Source organism: Python bivittatus, unplaced genomic scaffold (genome assembly GCF_059951505.1).
Source record: "Python bivittatus isolate LINGU-HERP-01145 unplaced genomic scaffold, Pbiv_v1 ctg000350_np1212, whole genome shotgun sequence".
NCBI classification, from domain to species: domain Eukaryota; kingdom Metazoa; phylum Chordata; class Lepidosauria; order Squamata; family Pythonidae; genus Python; species Python bivittatus.
This window is the reverse complement of record NW_028277074.1, coordinates 22,217,467-22,235,483: the sequence shown is the minus strand read 5'-3', so window position 1 is coordinate 22,235,483 and position 18,017 is coordinate 22,217,467. Positions and strand designations below refer to the sequence as shown.

General features: G+C 39.7%; 1 protein-coding gene across 1 annotated transcript in view; it reads left to right on the top strand.

Annotated features, from left to right (window-relative positions):
- Nucleotides 1–2,220: 2,220 nt before the first annotated feature.
- RIPK4 (receptor interacting serine/threonine kinase 4) overlaps nt 2,221–18,017 on the top strand; it is a 30,728-nt gene continuing 14,931 nt past the window's right edge. Inside the window, exon 1 of the mRNA XM_007430232.3 lies at nt 2,221–2,513. Coding sequence (XP_007430294.2) covers nt 2,332–2,513 — 182 coding nt within the window. The 5' untranslated portion in view covers nt 2,221–2,331. The remainder of the gene's footprint in view (nt 2,514–18,017) is intronic.

Below are 18,017 nucleotides of genomic sequence, written 5' to 3'. Positions count from 1 at the left end.
ATTGGTCAGAGACATGTACTTTTATGTTATTTTTGTATATAGATGACACTGTGGTGTTGGCTGAGAAGATGAATGATTTGCAGCAAATATGAGATACGCAGTATGATGCAACAAGGAATATAGATCTGAAACTTAAGGCTTCATACCAAGGTAACTATCTTTGACAGGGGAAATGGGATAAGTATTGCAATGGCAAAAAATTAGAGTAAGTAGATGAATTTATATAACTTGGTGGAATCATTACCAAAGATGGAGAAACTGAGAAATTCTTAGATGTGCAAATGTTAGTGAAAAAGAGTGGGTATTTTTTGGTCTATTGTTAGGATTGAATGTTCATCAAATGAAGAACAATGCTTCTTCCTACTTTTTTCTGCAACATCTCTGGGGTAATTCTCCCTTCTGTATAGCCTCTCCTCCCTTCTCCCACTTTGCCGCTTTCCTGGTGGTTGCCATTCTAATATGATAAACCAAAAGTGAAAGTGTCTCAATTGCAAGGGAAAAAATAAAAGGTAGGCTTCCCCCGCAACCTTTGTTCTGTTTTGCCTTTCTATATCCTTAATACTTTAGTCTCATTTGACACTCCATAATTATAGTCATACAGTCTATCTCATATTACCTTTATCTTCTTGTTTTGTAAAATCCACCAATTGTCTGCTTCTTTAATATTAAACAAACATTCCCACAAAAGTCTGGTCTGTTTATCTATTTAGTTCTAATATTTTCAAAGGCACTTTTGCCAAAAATTAATCTTTCAAAATTACTGTCCCCTTTATCTGTTTATACTTTCTTACACCAAATCCTTGTTAAGCTTTTTGCTAGTAGTTTAAAATCCTTTAAAACATTATTTCTTTCACTTTCTTTCATCCAGAAAGATGGTTGTCTTACCAAGTGGTTTTTCCTTATCCTGCCAATTGGAAGATCTCTTTTTAACTTTAAATTGATTATATCCAATAGTGATTAAAAAAGTAAGGCTTTTGCAAAACTTGTGTCCAATACAGCTGCATTGCAGTAATGAGCACAACTGAAATCCCTTGACTCCCAGCCACGTGACTCCTGCAGTCTCCTCATAAGGAGCAGCTGTCCAGAAAACCAATGCATGAATATAGGATGGAGGTGAGGATATGCACAACGTTCTGGGCATTAAAAGTTCCATGCATTAATTAAGTGAGTTTGAGTGGTCTATTGCCAAACAGAAATATGCATGTTTCCAATGTTTTTATTTGAAAATGAAACAAAATGGGGCTGTTTATTCTGGATACACACCAAAATGTATTGATCATGGTAACATTGAGTGAAAACCAAGTTTAGGTGGCTTTCTTCATGGCAGCATGTGTGGACTTCAGTAGTAGCAGAATCAGCTAAGGACAAGGAAGGAGAAGAATGACCTCAGAAGAGGAGGGAAAGGGACGCTGTTGGGATGTGTCACACTGGGACATCTGCAGGGGCAGCTGCTGAGGGGAGGGAGGGGAGGGATGGAGTTGGGAAAAGCTTGGGGAGAATGGGGTGGTGAGATAAGACATGCTCGGACATGAGAAGCAGCCAAGTGGCAGGAGGTAAGGCAATGGGAAGATGAGGGGCTGGCTCAGGCCATGCAGAGGAAGAAGGGGCAGCACACATTAGCCTTGTCCTTCTCCCCCTATACAAGGGATCCCTCCAGATTTTGCTTCAGCTGAAACACTGAACAAGCAAAGCATTCTGAATTTTGTTTCTACTGAACCACGGTGGATCCAAACCTGTGCAGCAAAACTTCCAGGGTGTGATGGCTTGTTCCAAGTTCAAAACAAAATGTATTTTCTGTTTCATGCATTCTCTTACATAAAGGATACATCTTGGTAACAGTAGGTGTGGAATTGCACCTAATCACATCTTCCACGAATACCAGTCAAAACCACAGATGTCCTTGAATAATGCCGGAGTAAAAAAAAGTTTACACTGGAAACGAATATTTAGTTGAAAGAGATTCACCATTCTTTCAATCTCACACCACTTTCTTTTTTCTTTTGATAAAAAGCCATTTTCTCTAAAAGATGTATGAAGTAATCTTACACTGTCACCCCCGCATTTCAATGGAAAAGCTGCCTTTTATTCCAGCGGGCGATTGTGCAACAGCTGTCTTGTTACAACAGCGACTTTAGCTCCCGCGACTCCTCAGATTACGCTACCGGCGGAGCGGCGAGCAGTGAATCCCGGAAGTGATGTCAGAGCGGGGTGCGTGAGTACACCTTGAGTCACCTGGGGAAAAGAGACAGTGGCGAGAAGCGAGGCGGACAGTGGGTTCGGTGTCTGCGGAGAGAGTCACGCCGCCACGCTGGGGAGTACGCCAAGGGCCCCATGGAAACGGAGGGTCGCTCCTCGTGGGCCATGGGGCTGCTGAAAACCTTTGACTCCAGCGAGTTCGTGAAATGGGATAAGATCGGCTCCGGGGGCTTCGGGCAGGTTTACAAAGCCCGCCACGTTCACTGGAAAACATGGCTCGCGATCAAGTGTTCGCCCAGCCTGCATGTGGATGAGAAGTAAGTGCCCATTTCCGCGTCCGAAGGAGAAAAGCCGAGCTGATCGGGGCGCCACTGGCACGCCGACGCGCCCAAGCCTGCGCTGCAGTGGGCATGAACCCCCAAAAGAGAACACCGCAAGCGCGCTGAGGTGTAGGCGGCTAGGATGCGATTGATAAGATTTGATGACAGTTCTGTTTGGGGGCGGGAGGGCTTAGAAAATTGCCCGTGCAGTGTTTTAATAAGACAGCGACGTGGCCACCATGAAGAGTAAAACGGATCGCTTAACTCTGGAGAAATGCCATAGGTGTCGAACGGCTATTCCACTGGAAGGTGCTTGTCGATCTTCCGTCGAGTTTAACGCGTAACCCGGCAGGTCTGCAAGCGTTCCGAGAGTTAAACCGCTTCGGAAGCAGAGACGTTCACAGTAGCATCGCAGCAGCAGTTTGGGGCTAGTTAGTAGGAAATTAATTCCTATAGCTCTCGTGCTTTTCTCTTTCTTGTTTAATCTTTACTTGCATAATTCGGAATCTATGTTATGAAACCTGCTTGTAATTAGCAGCCTTAATGCACGGGTTGTCTCCGCTAATCTGGGGGCTTGTTACAAATTAGCTTTAGAGGATTCTTGACCGGTTAAAATCTCGATGTCTTGCGCTGTTAGGAAGCTTCGTTGAACATCTAAGCAGACTGGCGAAAGGGCGCTTCGCCCGCTTGTTGCGTGCTCGTTCTCGTGTGCGCTGCAAGGGTTAATTTCGGCTTGTAGAGCAGCGTACAAGAAAGGAATGGGAAGGAACGGGAACGGAACGCGAGAAGCGCTGGGAGACGCTCGCGTTTCAGCTTGATTTAAAGTCCCATCATTCCACTTCATGTTCTTTAACAGTTTGCTTGTATCAAAACACTTAAGGTAGCTTCCCACGGTCCCTCCTACATTACTCGATGCAGTTCTTGTGCCTCTGGATGTTGCTTCCAGAGCGCGAAACGATTATTTTCATTATACGGTGCCGTTTCACATCGGATTACAAAGGACGCGTTTACACACTGAGGCGAATTTGCTTCCAGATTTGCGCTAATGGCTTCTTTGTAATGCGCTTGATAAAAAGAGCGGCTGTATAAGCAGAGCGAGTTCAGAACTGCCTGGGACGCTGGAAGCGATCGGCGAGTCGCTGCCTGCGCTCTTCTTGCCCTGCTTTTCCTTCGGGGCGGAGGGGGAGGGGTGCTTCAGAGTTACGTGGAAAGGACTAGTTATTCCGCAAAAGGGAGAGGTGGTGGCCTGCAAAGAGGAAAAGGGAGAGGCCTGCGTGGTTTTCTGATATAAAACTGAGTAGGCGGTGGGATTGCGTTTACTGGCTTTACTAAAAGCTGCTCTTGAACTTCTGAGAATAGGATGGCTAACCCTGAATTGTGTTCCTGTTGTGTTTTGCTTGTGTTTGGCCTAACTTATCTAAACCCAGCTACCTGTAGTGTGTTTTGAAAACCATGGTTTGTACCTTGTGAACCCAGTCAATTATTGTTAATAAACTGTAGTTAAACAATCTATAGTTGAGTTTCTCAACTTTGCAATTTTAAGAAACACTGGTATAGTGTGATGTGCGAACCCAGTCTGTGCCACATTGGGCTGACAGTGATTATATTACTTTTCCTAATAACTGCACAATTTCTGCTCTGCCATTTGGAGGTTTCCAACTGGTACTATAAGTATTTTTACAGAATAACAAAGAATCACTGAATGTTTTTATCCTTCACAAGCTGCCACTCTGTTCCCTAGATTGCACAGAATGGTAGATCATGTGCTTTGGTTAAAAGGATCACAGAGCAGGTGCTAAAAAAATGTATGTTCAGCCAGAGGACCTTGGAGAGAGACACATGCAATGTTAGACATTAATGTTAATGTTAAACACCTAAAAAGAAGCCACATTATGATTTGCATGTTTTATCTTGTTGGCTTAATGTGATAGGTGAAACCACCCATTATGATTTAACAGTATATGAGAACTAAGTACTGTACACTAGTTGTAGTTTTCTGAATAAGTTTTTTTTAAAGCAATCCATTACATAGTTTTCTTTCTGAGCCCATTCAATCTATTTTTTTTATCAACAAACCATAATTAAAAATCATGTCTTCATAAATGTAAATACAGTCAGATCTCCCTGTGTTCCAAGTCAGTTTGGGAATAAAACCTGACACAATGTATAAGAAGTATGCATGGAATAAAATTACCTTTCTCATAAAGCGGAAACCAGAGTTAGGTCATCCAATGAAGTATTATGGGATGATCCAGGACAGATAAGAGGAAGTCATTTGGCTGTGTAGTAACAGATCCACTACCCCAAAATGTAGTGATGAAATTGGTTTGGATATCTTTGTCTTAAAAAAAAAAGTATATTTAAAACTATCAGAGGTTTCTAGGCAAAATAGCTATGTAGAATAACAGATATGGGCCATCAAAAGCTACAGCCTGCTCAGTGCAGGAATCCCTTAAAGCAATTTCTCAAACTTGGCAACTTTAAGAAGTGTGGACTTCAACTCCCAGAGTTTCCCAGACAGCATGGCTGGCTGGGGAATTCTGGGAGTTGAAGTCCACACCTCTTCAAGGTGCCAAGTTTGGGAAGCACTGCCCTGAAATATTCCCAGCAAATGTCTCTGTTGATCCACATGTTGTAGGAAGCAGTTGCTGGGGAACCTAAGCAGAGAAGTGCTACTGTGCTTATTTCCTGCTTATGGGCTTTCCCTTGGCATCTGGTTGGCACCGTGGGAGCAGAATGCTTAGCTAGATAGTTGTTTGGTTTGATCCAACTCGTTTTTTATGTTCTATTTTGGCTTTTGTTTTGAGGATCTGTATGTACTTTGCTTTACAAATTGAGGTTCTCCCTCCTGGGCCAGCTCATTGTCTCAGGGCATCTCTGTAGCCATCAAAACATTTAAACTGATCACTATCTTAATGCCTATTTTCTGTGTCCAAGTCTACTGAACAAAGTACTGACAATTAATATAAGATAATCTTGCATGTGATGTAAAACTGGTGTATGTATCACCATGTCTTTCATGAACTCTAAAAATACACTCCAGATTCTCTGCAGCCTATAGATGGTGAATAATAAATGTATAGATTGCTATAAGGATACTGATCTTAATATGTGTATTTCTTAGCTATTTTAGTTTTCAGAAGTTGAAGGGCCTCCCGAAGCAAACATTAACCAAATTCCACCAAGGCACTTTATAACTAGATCTGATGACATCCAGATTACTGAAATTTAGATCCAATATTAAACTTTCTGCCTATTTTAGGCCTTCTATTTGCTGGTCCTTATAGCTGAGCCACATAACTCAAATTGTGTATCATGCTATGCAAACTGGGCTGAACTATAATTTGATTCTGACTAAGATAGCTTCAAGAATTAAACTGTATATTACATGCAAAAGAGTACTGTCCCATCCTGATCAGCGAAGAAATTATTTGATTCCCCAATGCAAAAATTATTCACTTTAAATGTAGAAATCATTTCCTAAAACAGATTAAATGGCTCTACACATATCTGTAGTTTTATAACAAGATTGATAATGGCAGACAGGTTACCCGATATGCACTTGTCTCCTGTTACCAACTGTTCCCTGCAGTATTCAACTCTGAGGAATGTTAGGTATATTCTAAAAAAGTTTTTATCCAATCCAGTAACTTGCAGAGTGGCTGGAATTACAAGTATAATAGTTGGGCACATAAATTACTCTTGGTGGCATGATGTTCCACCCCTTTTATAAAGTAGGTGTGTAGGAAAACAATTGGTTGCCACTGTTTTGGTAGAGGTTCAAAAGCTAGAAAATATCCTGAAAACAGTCATAGAGGAAAAAAAAAAGGTTACCCAACTGAGTATAATATTGTTGATCATTTATTATCAATCTTATTCATCAGGTTTTTCATCTTGTGCACCACCCAGAGTCTTTTTGAATGAGGCAATCAAAAATGTTGTTAAATAAATAAATGCAAAGTAAAAGGTCTTAACACATTGAATGAGGTAAGGGAAAACATTTTCTTCAAATGAATAGTGTGCAAGCTCTCTTTCAACATTTCTTTCTCCTTCCAGATTTTTTCCTTAGTGCTTTTGTATAATAGCATGAAAACAGGAACCTTGATCTGTACTATGCTGTCTTTTAAGACAAACATTCTGCCTATTCTTGTACAGTGACTGTTCAGATGGTAAAGATTGCTTACAGGATGGCACGAAAGTCAGCTCACCGCATGAAGATAGTTAGAGTATGTTTTCCACATACAGTGTTGTCAACACAAATCTGGGTATTTAAGCACTGAATAAAAATAAGAAATTTGCGGCTAACTAGCCCTTTGGAATGTGATCACTTTTGTAGTAGCATTTGTATGGCTTAGAGGTACAATGGGTATTTTTGTTTCTAAAACTGTCTTGCTGCAGAGATTAAGCTACATTTGTCTCGGAATGGAACAGTATGATTCAATAATGAATAAATCAGTAAAAGAAGGATTATAAGATTCTTTCTCCCCCCTTACCAAAATGAGGCAAGATATGTTGCAAGTGAATAACTATCTCCTAGGACAGTGTTTCTCAACCTTGGCAACTTTAAGATGTGTGGACTTCAACTCCCAGAATTCCCCAGCTAGCATAGCTGTCTGGGGAATTCTGGGAGTTGAAGTCCACACATCTTAAAGTTGCCAAGGTTGAGAACACTGCCCTAGAAATATAGGCTTTGAGAAGCCCTATATGGATACATTTTAAAAATCATGATGTCATGTCTGAAGACTCAAAGGGAGGCTTTGCTTCGATCAGAATTTCAATGACATGTTTCATCAGTGTGGTTCTAGGAAGCCAAGCAGCACTTTGCTTCTGAGCACTGCATCAGGGCTGCCATACCGCATCAAATTGGCTGCTCTGTTGATCTTCAATGGTCTTTTGCCCAGGCCCAGGCCCAGGCCCAGGCCCAGGCCCAGGCCCAGGCCCAGGCCCAGAAAATATTTCCAATGAAGTATATGGGGAAAGTTAAGCAGCCCATCTTGACACTCTCAGCTGGGGGCACTGAGGCACCCCACTTTTCCCCATCAATCTCCATCTCAGAGTAGATTGTTCCAGCAACTGAAGTTGAGGCAACTCTGCAAAACAATGCCACTTTATGCAGCCCTACCACAATGTGTCTGGGCCTCAGCCATGATGAATCTAGCTCATTCATAAGTGGTGACTAAATATTGTTGTTAAACCTGTTGCTTGCAGGTAATGACCTTTGCAATACCTAATGCAGAAGAAAATAAGGGCAACTCCAGTGATCTTGCCCATTGCCTACCAACCACTGGGTGGGCCTAATGGTGTTGATTATGAGCATTAGCCATTTCAGATAGCTTGCTTATAAGAATTGCTGCTTGCTTGGTTAAATAGCATATCTTCCTGGCTGGGATCCATTCCCAACACATGATCAATTATGTGTTGGTTTGTACTATTAACCAAGCAGTGCCTGTTGCAGCTTCAGAGGTCAAAATACACAGCGCAGAAGCAGGAAATGACCTTATTTAGAAATGCAAACGAAAAGTAACATATAAGCAAGATCTTCTTAGACCTATTGTAACATTAAAAAAAACTATCTGTGTGCTGGTCAGGGAAGGTAATAAGGCTGCAAGACTGGATATATTGGAGAAATATTTACTGCATAGACCTTACATGTCATGTTATCAGACTGCTAGAATTGAGGCAGGATAATCATATCATAACTTCATTAATTTGTAAGGCTAATGTTTCAGTCTAGGAGAGTCTTCAACTATTTTTTTTTTAAACTGTTATATGTACAGTATTGTAAGTTCCACAAGATGTGAATTGCTTGCCACGGATGATGTTTTCATTCACTTGTCTAAAGATTCTATTCCTATCTCTGTGAGAGCAGAGATTTGTTTCTCTCTGCTAAGATCACTGTTGAAAAATGGGGAGACATAAATCATAGGTAAAATACAACTCTTCTAAGAGTTCCTGTGTGTTGATGTTTTTGATGCAATTGGGGTTCACATCTACATGCTAGAACGTTTTTTGCTGATCAGTAAATGTTGGAGTAAAACACCAACCTTCCCCTACTTCCTGACCTCAAGATTCAAGTCCCATCATTCCTAGCCAGACATGTGATTAATAATGAATGACTTCTTAAGAAAATGCTTGATAAATGAACAAAATGTTACTTTTGTATGTTCTTTTGAATCTGGGAAGCTCAACACAACTCAAAGCATGTTTCTTCCATCTTTCATTGAAATTGCTGAAGATAATTTGGTAGTTTGTAATTTATCTGGACGGCAACAGAAATAGCAGGATAGGGTGGGGGAATCACATTAATGTGATTAGCATTTTTAGGAGTTCTTAATATTGGTAACTCAGACTATTTCAGATTTGTCCCTGGCATCCATGGGCTGTTCTTTGGCTTAATGTTTTAGGCTGAGTTCTATGAGGGATGACTTGGTTCACAATATTTGTATTGCTCTCAAAGTTGTCTGCTTAATTCCAAAATACTTGGTTTAGGTTGTGTAATATGTGAGTTGGAACTTTAGGTACCAACTCTGGGAACAAGGCTGCTCTTTGGGCTACTTGTTGAATAAACATGCATTTTCCAGAAGTGAGTAATAAAGCAAAGCACCTTGGGAGGTAATTACTGTGGCTATCCTCCCTCCCAGCTGTATACTCCCAGACATTTTATTACCTAGTGCAATTGTGGTGGGCAGTGAGAATATGAAATATAAGGAAAAAGCATTATAGTTTTCAGCAAGGAAAGAGAAGATGTTGTTTAATTCCTAATAAACTGCTTTCCTTCACTCCAGTTTTATTTTCCTGAGCTGCTCAAGGTTGCCTTGTTGAATCCATCCAGTCTCCCTTAGTATTGCATATGTTAGGAACTTTTATCCAGATCAGCTTTGTGGCACCACTTACTCACACATTCCCCCCCCCCCCCGAATCTTTACCATTTAGGTTGTATTCCCCCGCCCTCAACAAAGCACAAGTATTGCAGTTCATTCATGGCCTTTCATTTCATCTTTCTCTGATCTGTCCTTGTCTTTATATCATAACATGGCATGTGAACTTCTTGGTGTAAGATGTTACTGATTTTCTGTTTCTTAAAGCACCATGCATCTTGCTTTCCAGTGGTAGTGTTTTAAATGTTATATAACCATTGCAAATAGCACCTGCTAACATTGGTTGCACTTGTGAAGCTAAGCAGGGTCAGTTCAGATTAGTGCTGGATGGGAGACTACCAGGGCATTCCTTGGGGAGAGGTCAAGATGGTGTGTACAACTGCACAATCCAAGGCCTACCCTTTTTTAAATGTGAGTCCAGTGTACTAAAAAGGGATAGGGACTTCAGTTGCATCCACCATATTCCTCACCCCCATCCCCCAATATGCCCTTGGAGACAGCCAGAAAGTCCAGGAAGTTGTAGATTAGATTATGAAGCTGAAAAAACATTTCAGAAGAAGCAATGGCAAACCACTTCCATTTTGTTCTCACAAAAACAACGTAAGTATGGCCATGGGGTCAACAGCAGTTGAGCCTGACTCAGAGAAGAATTTACCTTTTAACGAGGATAAACTAAGTTGTAGCTGAGCTAAGAGTCAGTGAAACTTTCACCTGATACTATAGTTATCTTCTTTTAACAGAAAGATTTGGGTGTCTGCTGCTCTGTTAAGAGCTTAACTGTTATAATTGAATCAAAATTATAGACGGATGACTTTGGTTTGACTGTTATCTAAGCTACTGAGAAGGATAACTTAATATAATACTTCACATACAATGACATTTTGTATCCTATAAACTTTGAACATATATTCTCATATATATAATTGAATCTCTTTTGTACTTACTGCAGTTAGAGTAATAAAAATATAGTGACTGAATATGTTATGCCTGAAATAAGGGCTTTTAATTTAAATTTTCCCTAACCATAAATATTCTAGAATAAGAAATGTCTCTTTTCAAAATGGGTGCTTAGAATTACAACCAGCAATGGCTTTCTGCCAGAGTCAGAAAGTGATCACAGCAAAACTGTGCTTTTCTGGTACATAATCAACATTGTTTTTAAAAGCAAGTTAATACGTAGGTAATTATGATTCCGTATGGACCTTTGAGAACTGATCAGTACATAACAACGTATAATTTCAGTGGCATCACAGTTTCCTTCATTTTGAATCAGGGCATTAAAAAAAGTAATATTGAAATTATATAATGTTTTAACATGGTTAAAAGTGTAAAGTTTTCAGAAATCTCAGCCTCAACTTTGTGTGTGATAGAACTCCACCTACCTTGCATTGCCTTGAACTCATGATAGCCCTTGTTCCTCCACAAATATTAATCATAACATTGTTCTGCCTTATCCAGAAGGTTTTGGTGGTTTTTAAAGTGCCAGTAAATAGACTGCTCCGGCACCCTTCGCACTGTGAAATACAAGCACTCTATAATATCTAACACCAAGATTATACTTAAATATATACACTTTGAATTTCTTTATCTTCATTTGTTGGCATATGTGCAGTGAAATGTGAAAAATGTATTGCAGCTCATAGTGCAATACAATAAATTAGATCCAGGGAGAAATAGAGAGTGGCTGTTTTCAGGTAACAACAAATAAGCCCTTACAGAGTCTTTATGTCAAGGATGACTATGACTTCTATGGCTACCCAAAAAAAAAAAAAAATTACAGTGGTACCTCGGGTCACGAACTTAATTCGTTCCGCGACTCTGGTCGCGACCCTAATTGGTCACGACCTGAATCAAATTTTCCCATAAGGTTCAATGTAAATACGGTTAATCCGTTCTGACCCCTATGAATTTGGTCGCCAACTGATTTTGGTCGCAACCCGAATCAAATTTTCCCATAAGGTTCAATGTAAATATGGTTAATCCGTTCTGAACCGTATGTATTTTTTTTTTAAACCGCAAAAATATGAAACAAAGTATAGTACAGTTCAGTACGAAGAGAGAGAACACTAACCTTGCTTGAGGCGACTTCTGGCGTGGAGGACAGGAAGGTGGGTGGGGAGGCGGTTATTGTTTGGGGAAGAGTCCCCCTCCAAAAGGACATCGGGGAGATCTCCTTCAGGGGTTTCCTCTCTTCTTTGCCTCTTAGCTGCAGGCTGAGTTTTGGCAAAAAATCTGTTTAATGTCACGTGTTTTTTCCTGTGGTGCGTAACCCTCCAGAAGAGCCCTGTTTCATTGCAGTTGAGCACTTGCTGAGCGACGTACCCTTCCGCCTTCATGAATTCCGCTAATTCTTTCTTGTAGGTTTCTGCAGCAGCCTTGTCAGAACTGGAAGCCTCACCATGTCTTGTCACACTGTGGATCCCACTTCTCTTGTGGGATTTACCAAACCAGCCTCTGCTGGCTTTAAATTCTTCACTTGCTGCACTTGTAGAGGTTTTTTTTTGCAGTAAATCACTGTGCAATTTCCTGGCTTTTTCACAGATCATAGCTTCACTAACGCTATCACCTGCCAGCTGTTTCTCATTCAACCACACTAACAAAAGTTTTTCCACCTCTTCCAGCACTTGTGTCCTTCCTTTTGCCACATCAGCTCCTTTGATGGCATCTTTATTCTTCAAAATAGTCGAGATTGCCAACTTCACCATCTTGTACTCCAAGCCCAGTTCAGTCACATGAATATCACGCTCATGCTTTTCTACAATTTCCTTCTTCAATTCAATGGTTATTTTCTTCAAAACCTTATTCTTACCATGCTTGCTCTGCACTTTCTTTTTACCACCATGCTTGCTCTGCGCTTTCTTTGGAGCCATGCTAAAAAGCACACCAAAAAGCTTCACAGCCAGTGTCTGTCTGCGACCGCGATCTTGCCTACAGGAAGCCATGACCACGTGTCACGGCAGGGAAAATGGCCGCAGATCCTGTTCATCACCCGATGCGGAGTTCGCGAACAGGAACAAAATTTTGTGAATGATGCTGGTCGCGAACCGAATTGTTCGTGAACAGAAGCATTCGTGACCCGAGGTACCACTGTACTTTTCAAAAGGCTAGTCTTGCTAATTGTATTTCTCCCAATATAGTACTGGGTATAAATACGAATGGCATGAAGATTTGGTTTGGAAGACTGTTCCTTCATGTACATTTGGGCCATAAAATAGGTTGGTGTGACTTTTGAGAAGTGCATTTACCAGATTGCATCCCACTTTTTGTTCACTGTGTGGCTTTATTAAATAAGTCAGTCTTCATTTCTCCAGAGCAATTTCACCAGGTAGCTTAGAGGATGCTATATATGGTCTTATTTTTCTTCCTCTTTTCTTTGATCTCTTTCCTTTGAGTCATAATCAAGAAAAGAGTGCAAACCACAAACTCATCCGGTTTTGGCAGGTTTTGCTTAAATGCATAGGTCTTTAAGCAGTCTGTCATAATTTGGTGAAGATTACTTTGATTTTGTGTGGTGTAAATAAAAGTGTCACTTTCTTCCTACTGTGGTAATGTGGTCTAAAACATAAATGAGTGAGACTGTGTAACTATTTCTCCAAGCCATTTATCATGAGTTGGAGAAACCGTCATATATGTTTGCAAGTCAGTTTAACAGTCACCTTCGGCCTCATGCTAACTGTTTACTTCAATTATCAGAGCAAAGTTTATTCATGTTCAGATATTTTTATTCAACAAATTTAACCCTCCTCTTTCTCAGAAAGAAGTGTTGCATCACACATTATGTTGTGCTCTAGCTTGTTAAATGAGCTGGAATCCCTTGTGAAGTTAAGCAATATATATTCATAGCTTATTGGCCAATCCCTGGCTTTTCTCTCCTTTTTTAAACTGCTCTTGCCTTGCACTTCTCTGCATTGGATAGGGAGTTGGGCAGGACATAAAAATAAACATCAAATAAACCAGGGAATCACAAGCAAACCATGAACCCCTCTTCGCATATTATTTGAAGCCACAGTTGCAGTCAGAAGCTAGCAAGAAAGCATTATTTCAGCCATGGATTACTACCCTAAAAGAAATCAATGCATTCACAATCCCCTTTCATCCACCACATAAGTCAGAAAGCAAGCACATTATGGTTTTAATCAGTTGATGAATGCAGTAATTGTATGTGGGCCTGAGTAACCCTAACTCCAAATATTTGGAAAATATTTTACAATACTTCAGCTTTAATTTAAGTAGTCCATGAAATGAAAATAACTACAGGGCCAGTATTTATTAGAGGGTGTCAGTGTTTAATAGTGGAGGAAGAATGCAAGGAATAATTAGATGATTCCTAATTGAATGGATACCAAATAGGAGTGGACTATGATCTAAAAAAAGATAATTTCTTCTCTCTAAGGTGGCATGGATGAACAATAGTTTCTTTTAGACAGTTTGATTGTCTTTATTGAAAGCTAACTTTCAAGTAACTAGTCATAAAATTGAACTTGTTCTGACAAAGCAATGCATGAGCTAGCTTTTTCTGAATCACAGCTGTGGTAATGTCTATATTTCCTAAGATATATCTGTTTAGATGTTTGAACTTCTACAGCTGAAAGCAAAAAGGTGGTGGCATTTAAATGTGACATGTGAATTTACAAAGAGAAGCCAGGTGTAAGACTTCTAGAGCAGTGGGACCTGTTCAAAAATAGCTCCAGTGCATTTAATCCAAACAGTATTTCTCTCCAATGTCAAACTGAAGAAACTGGCTCTGGCAGTTGGCAATACTAGATGCCTGGTACCTGTGGCGATCATAGTGACCAAGCAACTATGAAACCCGAAGTAGCCCTCGTCCCCCTTCACACCTCAGATCAGTTTTGCTCACTGAGACTCTGTTGAAACTATGGCAACACGGTTTTCCACTAGAGCAACTTATACGGAGGCAGAAGGTTCATTTGTCTTATGTTATGCTATTTACTGAGAAACAAGACCAATGTTTGCTTCTAACCCTAAATCAAGTGAAGTGCTACTATCTAGGTTGGTAAGACATCTGTGACCCCACTGTGTGGTTTTTATAAGTATGCCAAATCTCACAAGATCCTGCATTCTCACATGAAATCTCCTATTTTTTCCTCACCTTTAATTAACTTATCTTTTTAATATAAAAGGCACTTTTAACATTTTTAAAAAATGGCACCAGAGGCCTAATAATAATTAATCTTGATTAATTGGAGTAAATCAGTTTCATAAACTATGCTTTAAAACTGGCTTATTTTAGCCAAGTATGGTTAAGATAAATCATTGTTCAAGTTTAACATCACAGTAAGCTATATTTAATCTAAATTTGAAACAAAAGTTTTAAAACTCCTGTTGGCCGTATGAAAAGTGGAGAAATGTCTGAATACCCCTGGGGCTTGTCTTCCTAACCTAAGTCACAATGTAAAGTATGTATAAAGCCTTTCCATAAGCCATGATTTGTTTTAGCCATGGTTTGTTGAACAAACCAATAACAATCTAGAGTTTTTCAAATGAGGAAAGTAATTACAATTTATTCAGCCAATCCTGGCTTTTACCATTTTTTCTGCCACTACCCAGAAAAAAACTGGGCAAAATACAAAAATAAACCAGGTTTTATATAAAATAAATGCAGGGTTCAGGCAAAGCTGTGTTTAAAATTATGAATAACAACCCATGTCTTTGAATTGTGGTTTGTAGCTAAGAAACAGAATGTGTTTCCTTTTTTTAGGATGGATTTGCATATCACACTAAACCAATATTGATCATATTATAATTTAGTGTTACATGTGAATCAGACCTGTCTGCTTACAAATTTGAGCCAATCACATATAACCAACTTTGCAACATGACATTCCAGCAAGTAGACAGTGAATGCTCTTGAAATATAAGATTGCAACACAGTAATCTCCTTGAAAAGAAATTGAACTGGACTGTAATGGCTCGCTGCCTTCAGTGTTACTTACATTTCAGTGTTCATAAGAGACATTCAGCATGTTAAGGACTGTTATAGAAACCCTATGGTCATATCACTGAACTACAAAATTGTACTAGAAATCAGTCCCTTTGTGAAATCTGATAATGGGATGAGAGGGATCTTGTGCTGGTGATTATTATAATGTACTAAAGTTTAAATTAGAGATCAGCCCTTTATTTTGTAACTGAGGGGCAAAAAGGTGGACAGCATGAGGCTCTTTCATGTGAAGCCCACTGTGTTTGAATTTGTGGGTGACTTTTGAATTGTTTAATAGTAAGATCGGATTATTAGTGATATGAGAGGAGTTAAAGTACAATTGCTCCATCATAAATGTTCAGACTTGTCAGCACAAGTCCTTCATAGCCTTTAATTACTTCCTACAAACTGTACTGTGATAATACTCATACAGTATGTACATCTTCTAGGCTTGACCAAATTCATAACTGACATTGATAGAGGATTCGGTATTATGTGTCATAGTTCTTTTATTTTAATAACCTCATAATGGGAAATCAGTACAAAACAAACTTTCTAAATCAGAAAACAATCTTTTCCCTTCCTCCTCCACAAGGAGCCATCATGTCTACATTTATAATGTTCACTTTATTACTTTTTTCAAGAGAGCAGAAAGTGGTTATTTACATAATCTGAGATTTTTATGGTGTTTTATGTAGCATTCTGCATGAGCTGTAGCTTCTGGCCTGTCTCTAAATACAACCTGATGTAGGGTATGGTACAGTTGTTCAACTGAATAATGATATAAGGGTGAGATAAGGTTGCTAGGGCATCCTGGTCCCAGTAGGGTTGCAAATGGTGCACCAGCCAAAAGTAGGTGAAGCGCCCTTTGGCCACAGCTCCTACCTGCTGCTTTGGTAGGAGCCAAGAATCTAGGAGGATCCCCAAGTATTGGCCAACACCTTCAGGGGCAGCATGAGCCCACTGAGAGTAACTACTAGGAATGATGGCATTGCATTGCCTGTTGTTTATTAATGGATATAGCTCCAGCCTGGTAGGATTAATCTGAGCTTGTTTTACTTCATCTAGATCTTCATAGCCTCCAGACACCACTTCAGGACTTCTATAGCATCTCCAGCCCAGCCCAGGGTAGCAATATGTAAGTGAGTGTCAGCATACTGATTATACCTTACCCTGAATTGATGGATGATCTTCCTCAATGGTTAAATGTAGACATTAAATAACATGGGAAAAGCATTGAGCCCTGAGGAATCCCATGTTGGAGGAAAGTTGTCAAGTGCAGACAGGTCAGGAGAGGGCTTCTTAATACTGTGCTCGGCAGACTGAGAGTAATTATGACCAAACTGGGCTTGCAGAATTGCCCTGGTGGTATAGATGGCTAATTCTAGTCTAATAGTGGTTTAGCACATTTATAAGATTGAGGCCAGAGTTGGTTCATGAGGGTGATGTGGTTGGAGCCCCAACTTTCAAATAAGAAACCTATACATAAGCTATCTAAGGTTGTTAAACTCATGTACTCCCATTTTTTCAGTGCAGAGGGCTGTAGACTTTCCTCTTTTGTGAAGGGCAATCTACTTCAGTTCATTATTTTGGTAACTGTTATTCATGAGGAATAACTGTCACAATAGGAATTCTCTAACTACATTTTCAGCATGGTGAATGATTTGGGGAACATTCAAGATGGCCATTTTACCTTCCATTTTGTGTTGACCTGAAAGATGAAGGAAAAGCTTTCCTAGTGAGTGTTTCTCTTAGTTCTCCTAGCAGGATTTATCTTACCAGAATATAACTAGAAATAATCAATTAGTTTCCCAATTGGTCTTCCATACGTTGCTCCCAAGATTATGTAACATTGTCCTCAAGGAAATTGCACACCTTTTTTTAAAAGAAAGCTATTAGCAAATTTCTGAGAAACTTAGTTTACTTTAACATTTTCAGTTTTTGAAAATTCCTATTTTTCTATCAAGCACTTTTTTCTGCCTAGATACTAGGTGATTGAAATAATGAACTCAGAATTTCAAATTTCCTTTTAAAAGAAAATTAGCAACACAAATTTTTAATGGTTGAATATAACTTAGTGTCCTTACCAGGGTTGGTGTCGCACATTCTTGACATCTTCTAAGCTCCACAGCTCCATTAGGAGGCTACTGCCACTCCCTGAAGACTCCCTTATTGTTTCTGCTGTCCTAAGTGAACAAGCTAGGAATGGTAATAACTGCATCAATTGAAAGGTGCATGTCCAGAAGGAAGACTGAGTACAAAACAGATTGGGAAGCAGTGAGATTCAATTGAAGTCATCTTGCCCATGGCTTCCTTAACATTTAGAACTTTCTTTGTGCTTTAAGAGAACTTACTTTACAAACTGGTCTTTAGCTTGGTGGATTCATTTATGTGTTAGTTTAGGGCAGTGACTGGTCTGACCACCTTAGTTAAGCTTCATTTCAGTATCAAAGAAATCTTCAACATCTTGAATCCTAAGGTAGCTGGAGCTTGATGATTTATATATGCTCAGGGGGAAGAGCTGTTCTGTTCATTCATAGACACTCCCTTCTTTCATATCATGTCAAAGCACTGTAATATTTCTCTTTGATGGTATATCTCTCAAAGGATACTTGCCTCGGGGCAAAAAAAGCAGTCACTGTAAATACTAAAAAAAGAACCCACCATCTGTTCTCACGCTTT